At 45.3% G+C, this 24154-nt stretch overlaps 1 protein-coding gene across 5 annotated transcripts in view; it reads left to right on the top strand.

Annotated features, from left to right (window-relative positions):
- Positions 1 to 745: 745 nt before the first annotated feature.
- Positions 746 to 24154, top strand: part of DAPK1 (death associated protein kinase 1) — a 212320-nt gene continuing 188911 nt past the window's right edge. The window contains exons 1-2 of one of the 5 annotated variants that reach the window (XM_027550169.1): positions 746 to 817; positions 1933 to 2102. In XM_027550169.1, the coding sequence (XP_027405970.1) occupies positions 2041 to 2102 (62 nt within the window). In that variant the 5' untranslated portion in view covers positions 746 to 817; positions 1933 to 2040. Of the gene's footprint in view, positions 1092 to 1393; positions 1471 to 1562; positions 1726 to 1932; positions 2103 to 24154 lie in introns of those variants that run through there. The other 4 variants (XM_027550170.1, XM_027550166.1, XM_027550168.1 and 1 more) reach the window with 4 other exon arrangements.

The raw sequence follows: 24154 nt of genomic DNA on the forward strand, positions 1-24154 counted from the left end.
AAAGTAACATTAATTTTAATAATATATTTTATTTAACCCAATATGTACAAAATACAATTATTTGAACATGCATTTAACATAAAAAATATTCAAGAAATGTTTTTCATCCTTATTTCTATACCAAGTCTTGGAATCCCATGTATATTTCACACTTCTTGCACACCTAATTCTTGACTAACCACATTGCAACTCATCAATAACCAATTCGTATTGGACTGCACACATAAACCTTTCGTTTCTGCTGTTACATTGGGCCTCTGATACCCCAAACCTTTATTCTTTGGTTTCATATCTTTTCACAGTCCAGATCTCAGCTCAAAACACCAGTCCCGTAGAGAAACTCCTAATGAGATCTACTCCTGTCTTGCCGTTCTTTATCGTGTTATCCTTCAGTATTGTCTCCACAGAACCCATCCTTTCTAAAATGATCTCATTTATTCGTTTACATACTTATTGTCTAGTTTCTCTGCCAAAATGTAAGTTTCAGAAGACCAGAGATTTTTAAAAACTTATTATGGTCTGTTGTGATTTTCAGGTGCCAAGCACCGTGCCTGGCCCACGCTGGGGGCTCAAAACACCTTTGCAGGAGGAAGGAATTGCATTCCTCTGGATCCTAGCGGAAGAGGGCAGCGTAGCCGCGTGTCACAGGTGGGGCACCCACGTTGCGCGCGACCGCTCTCTGCGCGGGTGTAGGGTGAGTGGGTTGGTGTGGGGGTGTGCGCTGTAGAGCGCGCCAGCGAGCCCCAAGAGCCGAACGGGGAGGAGCAGCCAGCGCAGCGCAGCAGCTGCAGCGCCGGCCCGGCCGGGCAGCTCGGAGGTGGGTGGGCCGTGTCGCCAGCCCGCCCGCGGGGTCCCTATTGGCCGTCTGTCGGCCGCCCTCAGCCCGGAAGGCGGCTAGGAGCCGCGGGGCTGCTCCGGAGCCGGAGCGGGAGAGGCAGGCCGAGCCGACGCCGGGCGGACGCGCGGGATCCGCGCCCCCACTCTCAGCCTCCTTGCACTCCCGCCGCCGCCCAGCTCGTCTCGGGCGCTGGCGCCTACCGTCGGCCTCCGACAGCGCCCGGGAAGGACCCGGGCAGCTCCCGGGCGCCCGGGTGAGTGGCCGCGAGCGACTCTGATCCTTCCGAGCCCCGCCGCCTGCTTTGGCTTTCGCGGCCGAGGCACGACGAGGTTTGCCCGGGCAGCGCCCAAGACAACAGGGAAGGCCAAGGCAGGGTAAACTTGACTGAGGGGAGAAGTAGGATCGCCACCAGGAGGTTCCCCCAGCCCCGCGGGCCGGATGGGAACAGGTGGCGCGGGCCGGGCGCTTTGTGTTCCGGGCGCGAAGAAGGAGCCGGCGGCCGCGCCTCCCTCGGCCGCTCCCTTCCCTCCCTTGCTCCCCCGGGCGGCCGCACGCCGGGTCGGCTGGGTAACGGAGCGGGAGTCGCCAGGAATGTGCCTCTGGGGACAGCTTGGCTCGAGGGAGGAGAGAAGGTGGCCGTGGCGGCCGGGGAACTGCGGGCACCGAGAGGTGGCGCGGGGGCTGCACGGCTGCTCCTGGCAGGAGAGGGATGCTTCCAGCCAGGCGCTTTCCGCCCGGGCGAGGGCTTCATTCTTCCGCGGCGCCCCTGGAGCTGGGGAGCTGGGTGGGCGTGTGTGCATAGAAAGAGGAGGCCGGGAGGCCAGCGACTTCCGGAGCGGGTGCTGATCGGTGCTCCGCGCCTTGCTTTCGGAGACCCAGACCTTGGGGTGCGGCGGTGCCGGGCCACACGAGTGCGCCAGTGATGCTGGGCTGGGGGCATCCCTATGTTGGGGTTTAACAAAGAGTGCTCCTCTCCACCCGGCGGGGTGGGGCAGCTCCGGAGAGGTGGTCTTCAGCGAGCTAGACTTAGCCCAGGGGAAGGGTACTTCCTTTTGGGGTTGTCATTTTATTATATTGCCTTTTTTGTTTTAAAGGACTGCTGACTGATGCATGAGGGGCCCACGGAGGCGCAGGAGAGGTGGTGATGGTTTGGGAAGCGGAGCTGAAGTGCGCTGGGCTTTGGTGACGCGTGACAGTTTATCATGACCGTGTTCAGGCAGGAAAACGTGGATGATTACTACGACACCGGCGAGGAACTTGGCAGGTACGGGGCAGGTGGGGTGGGGTGCCGAAAGCTCAAAGCTTTCCGGTGGTGGGAATGCATAATATTGCGGGTAGCGGGGCGGTAAACAAATGGAGTTTGAATTCAGAGGTCTCCCTCGCCCTTCTAGGAGATGTGCAAATTATAGAGAAAAGAGTTACTAACCCAGCAAGGACTAGGGACCAGAAATAAACTACCTCATCCAAGGGGTTGGGGGTGGAGAGGCAATTTCAGTGTTAGATTATGATGAAGTGTATTGATCGAGACCCCTGGACAAGAACAGATTTAATTGTCTTCAATAACTCTTGTCAGCTTTTGCCCTTCTGAAACAATGAGGCAAAAGCTTATGTAGTTGGAACTGGAGTTAGCTGCTTATGTGTGATTCAGATAGAGAGGACACACCAATTAATAGGCTTTTAAAAGCATAATACTTTCCCTCTTTATGAATTTTTGGAGTAACATGCATGAACAACTATTGGTAGGTCACACATGAAGACTTGCCAGATGTTGATGTTGGGTTTAGATTTTGAAACTTCCTTGAACCAGCAGTTTAATTACCCAGTTGGTGTCAGCGGGTGCTTGCTTTGCTTTCTTTCACGATGTTAAATTTTTAACAAATCCCTGACGGCGAGTCTAATATGGCTATCTGGATTCAAAGCATACTTCCATTGCTGCAGGAGCTATGATTCTGAAAGTGGAGCTTTTCAGTTCCAGGTGAACAAAGAACCATTTCTTTGGGGACATGGAAGGGCTGGATGGGTCTCCTCTTGACTGGGGATTTGACAAGGTGGGTTGTGCTCTGGTCTGGCTTCAGCAGAAAACCCAGGTTTCACGCCTTAATTTAAATTCAGCATAAGGAATTTGACTGTGGTTTATTTGTATTGTGAGTCAAGTAGAAGAATCTTTAAACAAACAAAAAGTATGTCTTTATTTAATATGTGTATCAAAATATGTATTTTTCCATATACATCTGTTGTCTGATTCAGTGCTTCCTTTTTCCCCATGAAAAGGAAATTCAAAAACACCCACACCCTAGATTACCTTATGAGAACTGAAGTTGAGTTTAAAATATTTTTCAAGTTCAAGTAATAGTTCAGGCTAAAAGCAATGTTTTTAAAGTTATTATATAAAATATTTCTGTATACATTTAGTATGAACTAAGAACATCACTGGGAGCTTGTGCTTAGGGGAAGCTTATTATATACTGGAGATTTACTGAATGAATAAGAAGGAAACCTCTCAAAAATCACATTTCGTGGATATGTTTAAGGTTAAGGTTTAAGAGTATGTGGTTGAAATACTTGGTTTAACTAGAATTAAGTCACTTTATTCCTGTGGCTTTTAGCAAGATGAGTGGTACATGGAGATTTCCTTTGGGAGCAGGGGAGAAAGGCGAAAAACTATATTTAAATTCTGTTTGTGTAGTGTGGCCTGATTATATAAATTCTCTCATAAAGAGAGATGATTAAAAGTAGGTGAGATGACTGCTTTATAGATTAAATATGCTGACCTTATTTTCATTAAGATCTTTTGATAGAATTATATGTAATGAGAAGGAAAAACAAAAAATGCGGACTCCCTGTGGCTGATGGAGGAGTTTGTGATCCTTTATTTCGTGGGTGTGATGACAGGACCTCTGCCTCTGCTATGGGAAGTGGTTTGCTCATTTGTCACTAGCAGTTGGCTTTGATTCTGGCTCGTTCTACATTTCTGTGTATAATTTTCTCCCCACTGTGCAAGACTAACTGACAAATTGTTTATTGAAAATTTTAATTTGTGTGACCTATGAATTTCAAAGAAGTGCTCTGAAAAACTGGGAGTTGGGGATTTTGAAAAAAAAAGTATACGTGCCCATCTGTCTAATAGGTCTTTTGTTTTTGTCTAAAAATGTGGTAAATAGTTGGGGTTTTTTTTTTGAAGTTTTTTTTCAAGCCCTGTGAATTTTATGTCTGCTGGGAAATTGCCACTTCCTGAAAACAAATGCAGGCATAAGATGGACATTTGGGAAAGATGCTGCTGTGAGTCACTGCGAGGAGATTAGGAGTGGAGGCAAGAGCTTAGTGTTGCAAAATGGAAATGGGCAGATATTTAACACATAAGCAAGGTTGTTCTAAGTGTGAGTTACAAATAGGCCAACATCTAGGATTTAAGACTTCACCCATGTATCTTTAGCAGTAATCTAAATAATAGCTACTCACCTTGTAAAGGGCTTCCCTGGTGGCTTAGAGGATAAAGTGTCTGCCCACAATGCCGGAGACCCAGGTTCAATCCCTGGGTAGGGAAGATCCCCTGGAGAAGGAAATGGCAACCCACTCCAGTACTCTTGCCTGGAAAATCCCATGGACGGAGGAGCCTGATAGGCTATAGTCCATGGGTTCGCAGAGTCGGACACGACTGAGTGGCTTTGCTTCTTCTTCACCTGATAAATGAGCTGAGAAAAGTCCATAGCTAGAGGAGGAAAGACGGGCTTTTTAACAAGTAGAATGTAGTATTGTGATTATTACTATTGTCACTTTACGTTTATGAAAACAGAGTTTGTATGTACAAGGGCGAGAGTGTGTGTGTCTCTGTGTATATTAGTGTGTGTACTGCCAGGACTACCATAAAAACTCTTTGTCAGCGCTAAAAAACTTTATAAAGTATTATGATCATTTGCAGTAGTGACAGAGCAGACAGACCACTGCACAGATAGTCTGACCCAAAATTGGCTCTACAGTTCAGTAGCTTTATAACTTTGACTAGGCCACTTATCCTCCCTGACCCTCAGGATCTTCATCTATGAAATTAGAGGCCTAGTGCTTATTTCATGACTGTTGTGAGTATCAAGTAATCTAAGACATGTAGAAGTATTTTATCAGCAGTCGTGAGTTAAACAAACAAAGATATCATCGGCAGAACTTGGTTGAGACGTGAGTATTCCAGGCACGCCAATAACTTGGTTTGCAATCCGATATTCTTTTAAGTGTCTGTTTACCAATTTGGGGAAGGGCCTGTAGATAAAGGGCCGTGAGGAAGACCCACTGCTGATGGCCCTCAGCCTCTCTACGCTGATTCTGAATAATGCAGCTCTGGCCTTGAAGTCAAGCAGAGACAAGCGCCTGCAGTGAAAGAGACTTCATCATTAGAGTATTGTTTGGTGACCTCTGTTGACTCCAGGAGGTCCTTTGGGTCTCAGCCTCTATCCCAGGAGGTGGAATGAAGAACTGCTTCCGTCATGTGTAGTGGTTTCTGGGAGGAGTTCTTACAAATGTGGATTTCTGCATGTGCTGTTACACTGGGTCATTTTAATGCCCCAGGTGCCTTAGCATCTCTTATCAGCGGGCGCATGGGGCAGCTGAAGTCTGGCTTGTCCCACCATCAGGCTCCAGTTTCACCCCTGGCTTTGGTTCAGCCTAATCCGTGAGCCTTCCGAGCACCTCTCTGAACACTGCCTTCCTAAGGACTGGCCTTGTTTCTCTTCCAGTCTGACCTTATGTGATCTTAAGACCTTGGTCCTATCTCCTGAATAAATCTCTCCACGATGATCTCTCCCTTTCAGAAGCCAAATGGCTTGTCTGAAGCACTCCATTGATTGTGACCACAGACTGCCTGGTCCATGCTCCATCTTTGCTTTGTGTTATTAATGTTCTTGTATTACTCCATGTAGCCAACTTGAAAGTTCCTTTAGAGTGTGTTCTGGTCTCTTTTCTCCCCAGGGTGTACAATGTGCTTTATAATTCCGGGCAAAAATTTGATCAGTGCCTGAATAAGTTAATGCAGGCCTGCAGGTACAATATTGAGACCAGAATGGGGATTTGAGATGCAAACGATGATGCGGATGCCGACACCGATGGAGAGGCAGTGTGTAGCATGGGATGGCCTGGTATACCACAAAGTGGGAAGATCCCTACCTTTGCAGGATGTTGTGAGAATTGGGGGCAGTGGCTGTAAACATCGGATACGTAGTCACTGCCCCAGATATTATTTTTAATAACCTCTTTTCCTCATTAGAACATTTACCACAGTGCATACTCATTACTTATTTGATTGTCTGCTTTCCCCACAACTTGTCACAAGGTTGTGACCCTGGACTTTCTCATCACTTTTTATCTCTTCTGCCTAATTAGATGTGTGATACTAGGTGCTCAATAAATGCTTGCTGATTGAATGAATGAATGGATTAATATTCATAAAGTATCATGAACACCCCATATATATTTACATGTATATGACCCTCAATAAGTGATGACTGGTAGGGATAAACTTAGGATATTAAAGACTGTAGCTCATCAAAATAAGAGCTGCTTTTGCTTTTGCATTCTCTGGCTGAACAGTAATGTTCACAGCAGCCAAAATTTCTAAGCACAAGATGAGTTTTAAACAAAACACAGTGGAACCTTACATATTCTACATTTGTTTGGATGGTCACTGGAAGATAATAATTCAAAGTTAAAACATTCTCATTTTGGCATAAAATCCATGAGCATTTTAATCAACATAAGGAGCTGTATTGATAATAAACCTGACAGTCTGAGTACATCTTTCAGTTGATTTACTGTGAACTGCAGAAATCAGTCTTAAGAATACTGGCAGTCTCATGGGGATAGGGGTGAGGGTGGAAGGAGAGACCTCCGAGCATGTTTTCTCCTTGGAAGTGGGGCTCAAGGCTCGTGCGGTTGACTAGTGAGATCATCCCGTAGGACCTCGCTGATTGTGAGTGTTCTCTATTCATTTCTGCTTTCTTGTCCCCTCAGATGTTTGCTCTGATGGGAAAGGCAGCCAAGCTTTAAGAGAGATAAAGTTCAAATATTCCTATTAGAGATAACAGTCAGGGATTTAAAAATTCTGTGCATTTCAGGGAGATCTAATAATAGTCTTCTAGAATGTGAAGGGAGGGCGTGGTGACAGTGCTGAGTGGCATTTGGGCTGAATGCTTGCTTGCCAGCACTGGGAATGCAGAATGTGCCTCTGGACCTCCTGGGGACACAGAAATTCAGCTCACTGGACCCCAGCATACCCCAGGAATGTAGGGTATGGAGGCGCTTATTGATGGAGAAGCCAGGGAACATTGAAGCAGCCTTCTTGGCCTGTCTGTGCTCTTTACTCTTGGCTTGTGTCTCACCCAGCTGCTTACGAACCTAAAAGCCCCATAGCGTTGGCTCACCCCTGTAAAGCCGTGAAAAACACAATAAGCTTACAGAGATGGATGTGCAGATTAATTTCAGTAATTGCAAATACAGTGTTATGTCAGAAGAGGTGCCATCGTCAGACATATCCTCTGGTCTCCCAGCAAATCTGTAACCTCTGAAGTGCAGAGTGCATTTCCTTGAGGCACTGGTGTGTGAGTGTTTGTGTGTGTGTGTATGTGAGGCACTGGTGTGTGAGTGTGTGTGTGTGTGTGTGTGTGTGTGAGGCATTGGTGTGTGAATGTGTGTGTGTGTGTGTGTGTGTGTGTGTGTGTGTATGTGAGCATTGATGTGTGAGTGTGTGTGTGCGCATTGAGGAGTGGGGTGGAGGGGGGAGGCTTGAGAGATGCTGTGGTAGGGGGATGAGAGGTGAACCTCAAGGTCAAGATTGTGTTGTCTGATCTCTGGGACACCCTGCCAGGGAATGTGTTACGAACTTTCACCTTTAATTCTAGTCAGTAGCTTTGTGTACCTAACCTAACCTAATCTTGCATTTCATATGCATGAAATAAAGCATGATTTTAGTGTAAAAACTTCTTTCTGAACAGGAGACAAAGAAAGCTACCTACCAGTAGAGGGGAGGGGAGGAGCTTTTGTTGGTGAGTTCAGTTCAGTTCAGTTGCTCAGTCGTGTCCGACTCTGCGACCCCATGAACCGCAGCAGGCCAGGCCTCCCTGTCCATCACCAACTCCCGGAGTTCACCCAAACTCATGTCCATCAAGTCAGTGATGCCATCCAGCCATCTCATCCTCTGTTGTCCCCTTCTCCTCCTGCCCCCAATCCCTCCCAGCATCAGAGTCTTTTCCAATGAGTCAACTCTTCACATGAGGTAGCCAAAGTATTGGAGTTTCAGCCTTAGCATCAGTCCTTCCAAAGAACACCCAGGACTGATCTCCTTTAGAATGGACTGGTTGGACCTCCTTGCAGTCCAAGGGACTCTCAAGAGTCTTCTCCAACACCACAGTTCAAAAGCATCAGTTCTTCGGCGCTCAGTTTTCTTCACAGTCCAACTTTACATCCATACATGACCACTGGCAAAACCATAGCCTTGACTAGACGCACCTTTGTTGGCAAAGTAATGTCTCTGCTTTTGAATATGCTATCTAGGTTGGTCATAACTTTCCTTCCAAGGAGTAAGCGTCTTTTAATTTCATAGCTGCAATCACCATCTGCAGTGATTTTGGACCACAAAAAAACAAAGTCTGACACTGTTTCCACTGTTTCCCCATCTATTTCCCATGAAGTGATGGGACTAGATGCCATGATCTTTGTTTTCTGAATGTTGAGCTTTAAGCCAACTTTTTCACTCTCCTCTTTCACTTTCATCAAGAGGTTTTTTAGTTCCTCTTCACTTTCTGCCATAAGGGTGGTGTCATCTGCATATCTGAGGTTATTGATATTTCTCCTCGCGATCTTGATTCCAGCTTGTGCTTCTTCCAACCCAGCGTTTCTCATGATGTACTCTGCATAGAAGTTAAATAAGCAGGGTAACAATATACAGCCTTGATGTACTCCTTTTCCTCTTTGGAACCAGTCTGTTGTTCCATGTCCAGTTCTAACTGTTGCTTCCTGACCTGCATATAGGTTTCTCAAGAGGCAGGTCAGGTGGTCTGGTATTCCCATCTCTTCCAGAATTTTCCACAGTTTATTGTGATCCACACAGTCAAAGGCTTTGGCATAGTCAATAAAGCAGAAATAGATGTTTTTCTGGAACTCTCTTGCTTTTTCCATGATCCAGAGGATGTTGGCAATTTGATCTCTGGTTCCTCTGCCTTTTCTAAAACCAGCTTGAACATCAGGAAGTTCATGGTTCACGTATTGCTGAAGCCTGGCTTGGAGAATTTTGAGCGTTACTTTGCTAGCGTGTGCGATGAGTGCAGTTGTGCGGTAGTTTGAGCATTTTTTGGCATTGCCTTTCTTTGGGATTGGAATGAAAACTGACGTTTTCCAGTCCTGGGGCCACTGCTGAGTTTTCCAAATTTACTGACATTTTGAGTGCAGCACTTTCACAGCATCGTCTTCCAGGATTTCAAATAGCTCAACTGGAATTCCATCACCTCCACTAGCTTTGTTCGTAGTGATGCTTTTTGTTGGTGAAGGGAAGCCCAAGACCCTTGGACAATTAGACCTTAGAAGAAGCTGAGCAGTCAGTGAGTCCTTTCTTCTTGTTTCTTCCTGTCAGACCTTAGGTCCAGTAGCTTTCTTGAGGTGGATGGTTGGTAGGTAGCAAGAGATGGACCTAGATTCCTGAGCAGGACTGTTTTCATTATATTCTTCATACTACTTAGGATTTGGCAATTATCTTTTTTTTGGAAGCCAGGAAACATTGATATTTAAGAGAAGTGGTTTAGGTAGCCATCTAATGCCCATCTATCTTAATACCTGCTTGGACAGGATGGTCAGGAGTAACCAGTAACCATTTCATGGTGGGTTTTCATTTCACCCCATGCAGAGGGTGTGAACCCCTTGGCATTCAGAACACTCATGGGTACTTGACAAAATATGTGACATCCTTGCCTTTTCCAAAGGGCTTGTGCCCCATGGTTATGAATGGTGCTTGAACCTGCTGTAGTTTTACCCAAGTCTCAAAGTTAATAATTTAGCTTTTTGGAAAGTTCACAGAACACTTTCATTATTATTTAACCTTTGAGTCTTGGAGTATATGAGAGTTGTGGCTCTACCTAATAGGCCACCCTGTAAGTGACAGCTTCTCAGTTCATTAAGCATCACTAGTCTGTCTGGTTTAAGGTTGGGGTATGATTGTTTAAATCTTTATGTGGAAAGTGACAGCTGATTGTTTTGCGTTGGTTTGTTGTGGTAAGTTATCACAACAGAATGCATCATCTCTCAGCCTTGAAGGAGATTATATGGTAGTATAATTTTTTATAATAAATGCAATTATTACTTTGTTAATATTTTAAATGAATTCCTTTAAATATCCAGTTAGGAGAGAGTAGAGGAAAAAGCGATTGATCTTTGGTTTTTCTACATCATCTAACAAAAATAGGTTTAAAAATAACTGTCTAACTAGTACATCTTTCTTAGGTAAAATAGAAAGTGCCACATCCCCGTTCCAGGTTCAATGTTCTGTTCAGTTCAGTTCAGTTGCTCGTCCTGTCTGACCCTTTGCAACCCCATGGACTGCAGCATGCCAGGCTTCCCTATCTATCACCAACTCCCGGAGCTTGCCCAAACCCATAACCTAAAATCATTGGTCTCATTTTCAATCCTAGTTCAAAACAAAACAAAACCAGTCATGTGCTGGTAACTAATCTCTTGTGATAGCTGACAGGTGTGACCCTTAGTGACTCTTGTTTATCGTTCCTGTCTTTCGGAGGTGACGTTAAGCGCTCGTGTGGCTTACAGACCACAGTGTGATCATTTAAGTATAATGTTGCTTACCTCTGAGAAATGACCCTGAGTCTTTCCCTTGTGTCCTACCTGTCGACATTTCGATTGTGAGCTTGAGAAATTTTATTCAGTAATATAATGTTATGTTCAGAGACATCAAGAGGGGAAGGAGGAGGGGAGAAAGTTGGTTTTTTCCCCCTTTTAAAAACACTTTCAACTTTGGACGAAGAACATAATGTTTGAACAAATGAATGCTGTGAACTGCTGATCACTGGCGTTTGAAAAGTTTATGTTGATGGTGCTGATATTCATAAGCTTGATGGTTTTCAGCTGGAAAATTTGGCTCTGTGTGTGAACTTTTGCAGGGCACATTTTCAGTCAAAACTGTTTTGATTATTCCTACTCAGATATCATGTGATGAGTGGGACTGGTTTTTAAATATCTCAGGACAGTTGATATAGTAAATTTTCACTTATAAGTAATGAGCTAATTTCCATTTTTCCCTTACTCATTGTTTTCTACCTTCAGAACCACGCACCCCTTCCCTTTTTAACTCGTAAAAATTGTCAGGATTTTTGAGACCTTACTTCAGTCCACCATATTCTTGTCTACCTCCCAGTGTAGAATTTTCCATAGAAGAGGTAATCAGTACCTTTTTTGGCCCCACCATGAAGAGGGTCAGATTTCCCTCGGAACTGCCTGTCTCTGTGTCTGCCTAGCAACCCATAATGCTGTCTTAGACTAGGCTATATGTGTGGGAGGGTAGATAAGACTCAGCTCAGGTGATGGGACAGAATTGTGTCAGGGATACGTAGGCACATGGAAGGAGTGGCTTGGGGGAGAAGAGATCAGTAGTTGTGCTGATTCTGCTCTGATGTTTCCACCCCACTTTGAGAAGTTTTTCTAAATTGTTTTGCCTCCTTTAAAGCTTTCTTTCTTTCTTTCTTTTTTTTTTTTTTTGCCATCTGTGGTTTATGGGTGAGCAGCAGAAATATGTGTCTCTGAAAGAGTGTTGAAAAGCTGCAACCTTTTGAGTCTAATATTATATAATAGACTGCTTCCCTTTAAAAAAACCAAGCCATTGGCCCTGCTGGTGTATGGATACTGTAGAGAATAGACTTTTCACAGCTAACTGCTGAAGTTGTAAATGCTGAATTGCACCTGATACCCAGAGGAACTGTTCTTAGAAATTTGCTAAGTCAAAAAAACATTAGTAGGTTATTTGTTATCTTAAAAATACTATTTTACTGCCACATAAATCAGTTAACTGAAACCAGAGCCTGCCAGGGTTTCTGCTATATACCTTAGATGTGGATATAGAAAGTTGTCTTTCTCAGTGTTGTTTTTGCCACTCGATGTTGAGAATCAGCACGTGAACTGCTGTTCGTAGTGCCAGAAATTTCCACCAAAATGTCCTCAGGAGCTCCCCTTTCTTTGGATAACAGTAGGTTTATTTCCTTCCCCTTCCCTGGCCAGCTTACACCTCTTTTCAGACCATAATTGCAGTGGCACCATGTGCTCAGGACAAGGCCTGCCTGACCTAAGGCAACTCTGCTCTTGTTCTCCTCCTAATGTCTCTTTTTCCACATTGTACAATCAGAGTGGACTCCTCACGTGTCATCCCATTTGATGAAAAATCTATAAAAAGAGTGCTTGAGACCCTGTTCTAGGCACTTCTTTGCCATGTAATTCACACTGCCTTTGGAATAGAGAGGAGATAGTCACAGTGACCCTTTTAGTACTGTGAAGTTTGGACACCTGTCAGATGTGCCTCCTCACCAGCTTCAGGCAGCTGATTCAATTGTTTGGCAGAGAAAGTGAATTTGAACAAGTGGAATATTTTCCAGGATGAAGCTTTATCATTTTGCTTTCCTCCCCACCCCTCTCCTGACACAGAGATAGGAGAACTTGGCAAATGCAGTTGGGGACAGGCAAGGTAAGCTTAGCTGTGGAATAGAAACATCAGATCCCTTGGTTTTGCTAAACATGGTTGGGGCACTGAATGAATATATCCAGTTTTATGAACAGTACCAGTTAAGATGGACCATCCTTTGTAGGCCTTATCTTCAGAAGCAACATTCTTTGAGGCATATAATTAAAAAAAAAAAAAGTTTTTTTTTTTTTTTTTAAATTTTGCATCCACTGGACAAAGTCAGATGGAGAAACAGTGGAGCAGGATCCAGAGTCCTGCTGGGTCCATACTCCCAACATTCTTGAGTCTCCGGTGCTCCTTCCCCAAGGCCCAGTGTGCCCTTTAATTTCATTTAGAACCCAGGTGCCCATGGGGAGGGGCTCACAGTCATTGCGCAGCCTGCCTTTTGCCCGCAGCCCTGCGGGGGCTGGGTCCTGACTGGCTGGTGAGTGCACCTAGCCTGCCCGGAGGAGGATGCGGAGGAGGATGCAGGCCCGTGAAGGCCAGTGCCCTTGCCTGCCGACCCTGAGCCACCTCCACTCTGGCCCATGCTGGGCGGGCAATAAAAACATGTTTTTTTTTAATTAAAAAAAAAATTACCTGCATCAGAGAGAAGTTTTAACCTGGAGAACTAAAAAGCAAATGCAAAGTGAGCTGGCCGATGGTGGCCTGCAGCCTTCTGTGGAGCCTGTCCAGGCTTGTCCTGCTGGTTCTCTTTCTTATCTTCTATATCCTTAATTTGTGGTAAATAACTGGGCACTTTGTCTTTTTTTGTACTTGGCTTGTCCCTGTGATTCTTGGCTCTCCCTATGAATTGGGCGTTTCACAAATTGACTTTTTGTGTGTCTTACATTGGGTGGGATTCAGCTATCTGCACAGGAGGCCTTGTTTATCTGCCTCGAAAGTGTTAGTCTCTCAGTCTGTCCAACCCTTTGCGACCCCATGGACTGTAGCCCACCAGGTTCCTCTGTCCGTGGAATTCTCCAGGCAAGAATACTGCAGTTGGGATCTTCCCAACCCAGGAATTGAACCTGGGTCTCCCGCACTACAGCAGATTCTTTACTGTCTGAGCCACCAGGGAAGCTATGAAGGTGCATATTCGGAAATGATAATATAGATCAGAGCTTTTGACCCACATTGCTGACTCAACAAAGCACTAGCTTTGGGGAAGGCAATTGACTACTGTGAGACTCCATTTTCGTATCTGTGAAACTGGTATAATAATCATATCTGCCTCAGAAGGTAGTTGTGAAGATATATGTGATGTGTGTAAGGTACTTGACCGAGTAGCAGGAACATAGAAAGTGCTGAAGAAAGGGTGGCTGTTTACTAAGAATAGGAGGGACTGAATGGGCTTCTGGGTCTCAGGGGCCTGCCTTTTTCTGTTAGTTCCTCAACATCACCCAGCTTCTGGCCTGGCCACCTGGGGCGGGGTGGGGGTTACTTCCCTCTTCTCCTCAATTCCATCCTCCTGCCTTCTCTGCTCCTCTGTCTTTGGCTCAGCCCACAGAGTGGGCTCATTCTACCAAGTTTGATGTCATTTGTGCGCTCCGTCTTGGCTGTCTGTTTCAGCTGGCTCAGACCCAGGACTCAGTTTATGTGCTGGGCTCCCTCGCTGGTCTGCCCTGTGGTGTGGTCAGTGATTCTCAGAACTCCTGAGAAACAAGTTATCCAGGAATTTAGCCATGCATTTGAGGGTGGGCTGCTAGAGATGGGGCTTATGGGATGCCATTGCCAAAGTGCACCCAGAGTCTCTGGGAAGAGGGAGGGAGGAGCTCATATCAAGATGGGAAGACATGCTTTCGGGGAAGCCAGAACAGCTAAAAGCTGCACAACAACGGAGGGAGGGCTGCTCAGAAATGCTCAGGGGGACAGTCATCTTGGCATTATTAAGAACCTGAGGTATGCCTGCACACAGATTCATGTTTTAATGGGGTGTACTGTAGCTTCCTGAAAAGTCAATTTCATTTTTCTAGCTGCTTTTAAATGAAAAAAACTGTCTTAAGCAGCTGAATAAGAGACTAGGAATTTGATCCGATGAACAAATCATTGATTTTTATTACAGATCTTTATGGGGGAAGGAGTCTGAATGAGTGTGTGAGTTCCATTCCAAGATGAGCTTGCTGCAGAAGGCAAGACGTACAGCAGGTCTGAGCCTCCGCTCAGTTCTGACACGTACTGATTTAAGATGTGAAAATGAGTGTTTGGCCAAGCCAGAGTTTCCTGTGCCAAGAAAAGCCTATTAGATTGGTGGCTGAAAGGCTGAATTGTTAGGATTTACTTAATGGTGAGGCTCTGCCAGCTGCTGGGAGTGAATGCCCACTTAGGCGTTTGAGTGCATCCTTGTTCCCTGGACTCGGGGCCCATTTGTTCAAGGAATATGGCGGCCTCACAAGAGGCCACTCTAAAAGGATGCTTCCTTATTCTTTTGGCCCCTTGTGTAGAGCTATCTGTAGTTTGTAACAGTAACATTAGTTGCTCACAAATTTATAAAGAAGAATGCCTGGAAATTGGGCTTATAAGGTGAGTTCAGGTGAAATATCAGGGAGTGACAATGTTAACTATAAACAGGCAACATAAATGGCCTGTTAAACAAAAGTCACGTGAGCTGTGATATCCGCCCATCACGTATTCATTCATCCAGGGTTGATTGATGTCTCAATGGTAGGGTACTGGCTGGGGTAGTGGGCAGAACATTTTATCTCAACGAGTTCCAAGTGGGGCAGACAGACTTTACATAACCAATGATAATAGAAAACCTAAATAAGAAGTGAGAGAAACCAAGTATGAAAAACTGTTTCTGGAGTTCCAGCAAAGAGAGGCCATTCTGACTTTGAGGGTTCATTTGTTTATTCACTCATTCATTCAGATTTTCTGGGGACTAAAAACATAAGCAGGTAGGTGCCCAAGTGGAAATGTGTGTGTGTGTCTACCTGTTTATTCCCTGAAACAATTTGGAACTCAGACATGAAGGAAGAGACTAGGAGACTAAGATTTACTGGGAACCCATTCTAGACCAGTGACTGGAGGTAAGTTTAGTAACCTACATTTTACAGATGAGAAAACTGAAGTACAGAAAGACATTGGCCTTGGATAATGTGTTTAAAATAGTGGAGGCAACCATTGGACACCCCAGATTGCTAAGTGATGACTGGAAATTGGGTGATGGGCTTACTTTGTGGCCTATTCCTCTGCAACTGTCATGGAAGGGAGAAGTTCAAAGAACTTCAAAACATTCAGAGCAATGCCTGGCGTATGACATGTTCAATACATGTTTCCTGCCTTTAAACTGGAAGTTTTCAACCTCAGTACTAGTGACATTTTGGTTGAAATGATTCTTTGTGGTTGTGGGAAGCCAGCATCCCTGTCTTCTGCTCTCTGGATGCTAGTAACATTTCACCCTACCCCCACCCCAGCCCACTGAGAACCGCTGGGCTACAGGATCAAGACAGGGAAGTGTTAACAAATGGACCTAGGGGTTGGAACAGGTGGTAGGCGAGGAGGATCCTGAACCCAGTGAGCAAAGAAACTGCCTCTGAAAGAAGGTATTGGCCTTAGGTGTCCAGAGCTGGGGAAGGAAGAGAGCAGGCTACCGATGGTGTGAGCCAGGATTCTGCGGCAGGTGTTGTTGTGATCTGGTCTTTATGTTGCCCCTGCAGTGGGCAGATCTGTTGTGTCCCAGTAGTATGGGGTGGCACACAGACAGTGAGTAAGACCTGGAGAGACTCCATGGTGTTGCTCACCCAGGGTGACAGCCACCCATGGCCCACATGGAAGTTTCTGCCTTGCCCTTCCCTGCTGAGCAGGCTGCTCTGAGTCATGGCTCAGCCGGGTCCCCATCATGGCCTGCTCTTTCTTGGTCCACTCTGCTCTCTCCCAAGGGTGGTTTCCATGACTGTTTTTAACCTGAATAGCTATGTGGTTTTCTTTTTAATGCTGATTTCTGATTTTTAGTCAGAGCTAGAGAAAAGTGTGTTAGTTGCTCAGTCATGTCCGACTCTTTGTGACCCATGGACTGTAGCCCACCATGGTCCTCTGTCCATGGAATTCTCCAGCCAAGAATACTGGATTGGGTATTCTCTAGGGGATCTTCTCAACTCCTTGCTTTTTAATTGCTTTACATTCTCTTAAGCCTGCAGGGCGGTTCCAGCCTCTCCAGCAGGCTGGGTGGCATAGCATGCTGTGGGATTGTGGGGAACCCACAGAGCTTAGTTATTGCCTCCCATATCCCCTCCTTCTGGCAGGGGGCTTTTGAAGGTGAAAGGCTGGGTCTTGGGATGTGGCAGAAGGCGTGAAGAATGTTTTCTGCCCTCTCCCAGGTCCCTGGGGGAGAGGGCACTTATGTGGAGTTTACCTGAGGAAGCTTGTCAGTGGTGGAGGGTGTGAAAAGACCCAGGCTGATTGGGAGGGCATGGTGGGGAAGGGAAATGGGTCAGTCAAGGGGCAGGCAGGATGTGAGTCCGCTCTTGATGGTCACAGTGAAGAATGGCCAAGTATGTACTGTCTGGGAAGATGATACTTCACCTAGGGCTGAGCTGGAGCCACCGAAGAGGGCCTTTAGCACATGCCATGCTGGGAAAGAACACCTGTTCTTCCTGTTAACCCCCTGCAGGGAGCCAGGGTGGCGCAGGATGTGGAGCAGCCTCTGGCTGGGCAGAGAAGAGTGAAGAACAGAGTTTGCGGGGGGTTGGATGTATGGACGGATGGAGGAGAGGGATGTCCACTGATGACAGCTGTGAAATAGCACTGGGTTTGTCATGGAAACTGTTCCCCTCTGTTGGTGCAGGTGCTCAGAATCTGTACTGTCAGCACGCAGGACCCGCCTCTTGACTCTGAATATTGGGTCTCCATCCATTTGTCCCAGGAAGTCACTCTTGACCATGCCCTTGCAAAGTGTTCCTTCCTCTTGCAAACGCTTGGATATTTCCTCTTTGGCACAGTCGTCCAGAACTTAGACCCTCCATGTTGCATCGCTGGCTGTCCCTCTGTGTGTGTTCAGTTCAGTTCAGTCGCTCAGTCATGTCCAACTCTTTGTGACCCCATGGACTGCAGCATGCCAGGCCTCCCTGTCCATCACCAACTCCCGGAGCCTACTCAAACTCATGTTCACTGAGTCAGTGATGCCATCCAACCATCTCATTCTCTGTTGTCCCCTTCTCCTCCCGCCTTCAATCTTTCCCAGCATTAGGGTCTTTTCAAATGAGTCGGTTCTTCCCATCAGGTGGCCAAGGTGTTAAAGTTTCAGCTTCAACATCAGTCCTTACAATGAATATTCAGGACTGATTTCCTTTAGGATGGACAGGTTGGATCTCCTTGCAGTCCAAGGGACTCTCAAGAGTCTTCTCCAACACCACAGTTTAAAAGCATCAATTCTTCGGTGCTCAGCTTTCTTTATAGTCCAACTCTCACATCCATACATGACTACTGGAAAAACCATAGCTTTGACCAGACAGACCTTTGTTAACAAAGTAACGTCTCTGCTTTTTTAATATGCTGTCTACGTTGGTCATAACTTTTCTTCCAAGAAGCAAGCGTCTTTTAATTTCATGGCTGCAGTCACCATCTGCAGTGATTTTGGAGCCCCAAAAAATAACTTCTGTCACTGTTTCCACTGTTTCCTCATCTATTTGCCATGAAGTGATTGGGACTGGATGCCATGATCTTGGTTTTCTGAATGTTGAGCTTTAAGCCAACTTTTTCACTCTCCTCTTTCACTTTCATCAAGAGGCTTTCTGTGTGTTTATCTTCCCTGTATTGTAAGCCACTTAAGTTGTCATAGTTCTTTTGTTCCCAGCATCTTGTGCAGAGAAAGTACTCCAGAAGTACCTGTTGTTTGGTGATCAGTTCCCTTCACTGGCCATAATCAACAGAATTCTGAAATGCCCGAATGTACTGTACCTCCTATGTACAGTATGGCTAAGTCATCACTAAAAACTTCCTTAAGAAGCATAGTATGTTTTCGTCCTTGGAATAGCCCTGCCCAAGGATAGCATCAGCCCCTTGGAATAACCCTTGGAATAGCATCAGCCCCTTAAATGTACAGAGTGGGTCCCAATGTCAGTAGCTCGCTGGAGAGTAGGGTATAGACAGAATGGCTATGTCCTTTCCATGATGGCATCCTGATAATTTCCTCCAAATCTGGTGGTACTTTCTTTTTTTTTTTAACCATGTAACCTATTTTTATTGTCTTTTTTTTTTTAATTTAAAGCATGGTGGAGCCTAGTGGGAGTAAGCTATGCTTGACCCCATATCAGTTACTGAAGGGAAAGCAGGTATCAGAGCTTATAGGCACCAGGCACTGATGTGCCTGTGTCACAGCTTGTGTGGCTCTTAGAGAAAGCAGCCCACGTGTGTGCTGAGTCTATGAATGGAGCCTCTACAGCACAACTGTTTGCCCTAGAATATTTGCAATTTAAAAGTGAAAACCCATGGGACTTGATGTTAAACCTCTCTGCAATTGGCGGTCTCCCTGCTGTCAGTCACTCCCGTCAAGTTTGCTATTTTTTTACAATGCTGGAAAACTGGGACTTCACAAAGGAAAAAGGAGGTCTGAATATAGAATTGACTTCTTCCCCACCAAATTTTAATTGATTCTAGTGCAAGTAGAAAGGTGTATCATGTGTTCTGAAAAGATAGGGTTTAATTATGGTTTATAATTAGTTCTCTAGGAAGCGCTTGGAGTTGTACCCAGGGAGGAAAAACAGAGGGCTCCGGTGGAATCGTGTAAAAGGATTGATGAGAAAATGGGTTTCTGTTGCGGAGGATTTGGGCATGTTGCCAGCCTTACGACAAGGTGTCAATTAGCCTCCTCGCTCAGGGAGCAAGAGAGGGGACTGCCAGCATGGGGGACCCCTGCTCTGGAGGACAAGGACACCTGGAACCAGAGCAGTTTCCAGGGCAGAGAAGCTTTTGTTTCTCAGGTAGCATTTCTTCCTGTGATAAAAAAGAGGTTACAGGCAAGAAGACAGCTGCTCGAAAGCCAAAGACAAGGGGACAGTTGTGGGGAGTGTATATTTAAAAATCAGCCACCGTGAGATGGAAAAATTAGGATGTTGGAAACAATTAGGGTTCAATTTTATAACTTAGAGTTTCTTTCTTGACCCTTGAAGGTAGGTGGAAAGTGTTTTTTTTGTTTGTTTCTTTTTCAGATTGGGAAACTAGAGTTTAGAGAAGTTAGGTTCAAGGTAGCATAGGTCAGTTCACAGTGAATTGAAATATGTGTATGTGTGTATATAACTTACATACATGTATATATACATATAAAATATACACATGGAGATATATATATATACACACACACCATACAAATATTTATTGTAAATCTTACTGATGTAAAGGATATGTAATAATTGACAAATAATACAAAATATCCATATTCATTATTATAAATCCATATAGCCGGTATATAGCCAGAATGCATTTGTTAATTTTTGACAAACCTATGTTTGATGATGTTTTGACAAATGCTAGCTCTTGTCCATCTGCTAATTCTTTTCCTGATAAATTGATTGCCCCTGAATCTGACATGTGATCTACTGTTAGACTATTTCTCACCCTTGTACAAATTATATTTAGTAAATTGAACCCCTTTCACCTTCAGCACTGCTGATTATGGTAGTGCTGTGTTTTCAGCTCTTGGTGTCATTGCTGGGATTGGTATACATTGTTGGATTCTGCATTCTTTAACAGTGGCCGTGTTTAACCAGCAGTTCACAAAATTCCTACAAAATGAGCAGTGCTCTTGTGAGTTGCACTGGTCAGCTAGAGCACTTCCCAGTTCCATTGTTAAGGTCTGAAAAGACAAGTGCTTGCCTGTCTTACTCACTGTTGAGCCCAGAACCAAGGATGGTGCCAAATGTGTGCTTGGAGGACGTGTTGTTCACAGGGATGAATGAGATTTCAAAGCTGGGACCTGGAGCCAGTTCGTGGGACTCCATGAGGACAAGGTCCTCGGTGGGCAGTGAGGAAGCTCCGGAAAGAAGAGACAGCAGAGACTGTCTCCACCTTCAGAGCTGCCTGAGAGAGCCCCGCCTTCTGGTGGGACGTTAGCACTCGAGCAGTAACACAAGGAAGAGGAGAGGGGACAGCATCTCCTTCTGTGTCCCTTTCTTCCAGCTGTATCAGGCCTGACAATTCTGTGCCCCATCTTCGACGTGGCCTTCTTGTGTATCAATGTGGAGGCTGCCTTAGTCTTTGGTCCTCAATGTGGTTAAGCAGTGATGGGAACAAGAGAGAGAGATTACATGGTCTGAAATGGAACAGGTCATACCTGTCACATGACACAGATGTCAAAGAGGACGTGCAGGGAAAGTCGTGTCCCTCCTTCCATCTTCCAGCCACCAGCTCCTCAGCTACTTGTGGATCCTTCCAGGTGGAGCCTGTGCATATTTCAGTCAAAAAACTTTTTACATATTTTCATGTGTTTACTAAGATGGGATCATGTTATATGCATTGTTCTACACTTGGTTTTTTTCACCTGACAACATATTTTGATAATCAGCCCGTTACTGCACAAGGAGAAATGACTCTATTCTATGGGTTTACCGTAATTTATTTAATTCTCTCCCTATCTGTGAACATTTAGAGTTCATTTCCAATTTTTTTATTACAAATAATTCTGTAATGAAAACTTTTGCATTAAAGGTTGAAATTATCTGTAGGATAAATTCCCAGAAGTGAAATAGCTGGGTCAGAGGGGAGCATTTGTTATTCTAATAGGTATCCTCCAGGTTGCTCTTTATAGAAAATAAGCCAGTTTACCACCCAGTATGGGTCACATGGAGTCGGACACGACTGAAGTGACTTAGCATAGCATAGCATAGCATGGGCTTCCCTTGTGACTCAGCTGGTAAAGAATCAGCCTGCAATGCAGGAGACTTGGGTTCGATCCCTGGGTTGGGAAGAGCCCCTGTAGAAGAGAAGGGCTACCCACTCCAATATTCTTCCCTGGAGAATTCCATGGACAGAGGAGCCTGGTGGGCTACAGTCCATGGGGTCCCTGAGTCAGACATGACTGAGTGACTCAGCACAGCTTAGTGCAACCCAGTACAATTAGAGAGCCAATTTCTTCCCCCTTTTCTGGAACTTTTGGGTACTTGCTACTTTGATAGGTGTGGTCTCATTAACTTTTTTTTGCTCCACCACGTGGCTTGCAGTATCTTAGTTCCCCAACCAGGGACTGAACCCGGGCCACTGCAGTGAAAGTACCAAGTCCTAACCACTGGACCACCAGGGGATTCTGTCATTAATTTTTGAATATGAATGAGTATAAGCATCTCTTCATGTGTTTAAGAACTATTTGTCTTTGTTGTGAACTTTCAGTTCATACTATTTGCTCATTTTTCAATAGCATTGTAGACCTCTATTAATTTGTAGGAACTCTTTATATATTGAAAATTGCTTTATGTCTGTTGCATGATTTACACATCTTTTCTCTAGGTTGTCCTTTGTCTTTTGACTTTGTTTCTGGTCTCTTCCTCATATATGTATGTTTTTCTGTATTATGTAAAATATACATAAAATAAAACATAGCATTTTTAAGTGTACAGTTTAGTGGTATTAAGTACAGCCACACTGGTTATACACCACAATCTAGCTCCAGAACATTTTCATCATTCTATTTTTCTAAAGTAGTTGAATTTATCAATAATTTTTCATCTTTTTTAGATATTATATCACCTTTAGAAAGTCTCTGCTCGCTTTGAGTTTATTAAAAATATTTTCTATCATTTCTTCTCGTACTTTGTATGGTTTATTACTTACTTTATTTATCTCTTATTTTTGGCTGCGCTGACTGTTCGCTGCTTTACATGGGCTTTCTCTAGTTGTGGTGAGCAGGGGATACTGTCTAGTTGCAGTGCACGGACTTCTGATGGCAGTGTCTTCTCATTGTGGAGCACAGGCTCTAGGCGCATGGGGTTTAGTATCTGCAGCACAAGGACTCAGTAGTAGTGGCCTTTGGGCTCTAGGATGTGTGGGCTTCAGTAGTGCAGTACTTGGGCTCAGTAGTCATAGCTCCTGGGCTCTAGAGCTTGGACCCAGTAGTATGGCGCAAAAGGTTAGTTGTGCTGTGACAAGTGGGATCTTCTCAGACCAGGGATCAAACCCATGTCCTCTGCATTGGCAGGTGGATTCTTAGCCACTGTGCCACCAGGGAAGTCTTATTACTTCTTTAAATTCTATGATCCATTTGGAATTCCTTTGGGTGTAAAGTGTGAACTGTGGCTCCAAGGGTACCTATTCCTGATAGTGAGCTCCTTGATTGCCATTCGATCATCAAACATGGTTTGAGGACTAGTTGGATGCCTCTAGCTATAGGGGAGCAGCAGAAGAAGCCATTTTGAGCAGTCCATGTGAGTTGGGGTTGGAAGGGGGTGCTTCAGAAATGAAGCCTGACCTAGACTGATGAAGTCTCATTCTAGGAAATACGAGCTCCTAGGTATTTATGTTTGCTATCCTCAAAAAAAATCTCAGACATGCTGGTCAGTACTTTGAATTTGCTGAAAGAGTCTCCCTGATGACAGGTAGGTAGGTTACGTACAGCACACAGGACAGAACTGCCTCTTAGGTAAGGCTGTCCTGCAAGGCGAGCAGTGTGTGTCCTGCCAGAGGCTCTGCAGCAGGCTAGGGAGCAGTGAGGTCAGGGCTGAAGTCCAGCTGATGCTCAGCAGCATCTTCCTGGAAGAGGGGGCACCTATTTCTAATTCTCCTGTAGGCACCTACTAGGCAAGAGGTGCCATAATGGAAGAACTCAGTTTCCAGGTCTCCAGACACACGGGCAAGTGCCCTTCTGGATCTGTCCTCCCAGGCTCCTTGAGCGGAGGGTCAAGGAGCACCCTTCATGTTCCAGGTGGGCTGGCCATGGGTCATTGGTCCCCTCACCCTCAGGGTAGCTGGGCATGGCCTGAGGGCACTGGAGTCCCGAGGCTGGTTATCTCAGGCGGCAGGCAGCACATATATCCTTTCTGCATGGTCCATGAGGGGGGAGAAAAGCTGGAAAGCACAGACATGGCCTCTTGAACTTGTATCTTTCTCAGAAGCCTGCAGGTGGAGCTGGGGTGGGTTCCCTGCCAGAACCACCTCCTCACAGTATTCCAGAGGACACCAGCCATGAACATTCACATCTGACCATTTGAATGGTATGCCCTGCAGTCTCCTCAGGGTCCCATCTTATCCCATGGGAGTCTGTGGGTGGCCCAGTGGAAGCAACTGGGCTGGAAGGATATGTCTTTTCAGTTCTAGGACTTTCTCCATCTCTGTTTTTCACTGCGTGCAGCTCAAAAATGAGTTGAATAAACGAGTGACACAATACGAACTTCTGAAAAAACCCCTGTGGTATTTCTTCTGTCAGAGCAGCCACATCCAGACTGGGGGCTTCTGGTCCATGTCCAGAAAACATGTGTTTTCCTTTCATCCCTTCCTCTGTGAGCTCCCCAAGGCCTGGTCTGGGACATCTCTCCTTTGCCCAGCTCCTCTCCCTATGCTTGGCATGTACTGAATGCTTGAATGTTTGAGGAACTTAATTACCTGCCCCTGTTGCTCCTACCACGGGTGAGAAGTCAGTTGTTCTGAAGGGCACAGCCAGTCAATTGAGCCACCAATGTACAGAGAGAGGTAAGTTTGTTTTG

The sequence above is a fragment of the Bos indicus x Bos taurus genome, chromosome 8, assembly GCF_003369695.1.
Source record: "Bos indicus x Bos taurus breed Angus x Brahman F1 hybrid chromosome 8, Bos_hybrid_MaternalHap_v2.0, whole genome shotgun sequence".
Lineage (NCBI taxonomy): Eukaryota > Metazoa > Chordata > Mammalia > Artiodactyla > Bovidae > Bos > Bos indicus x Bos taurus.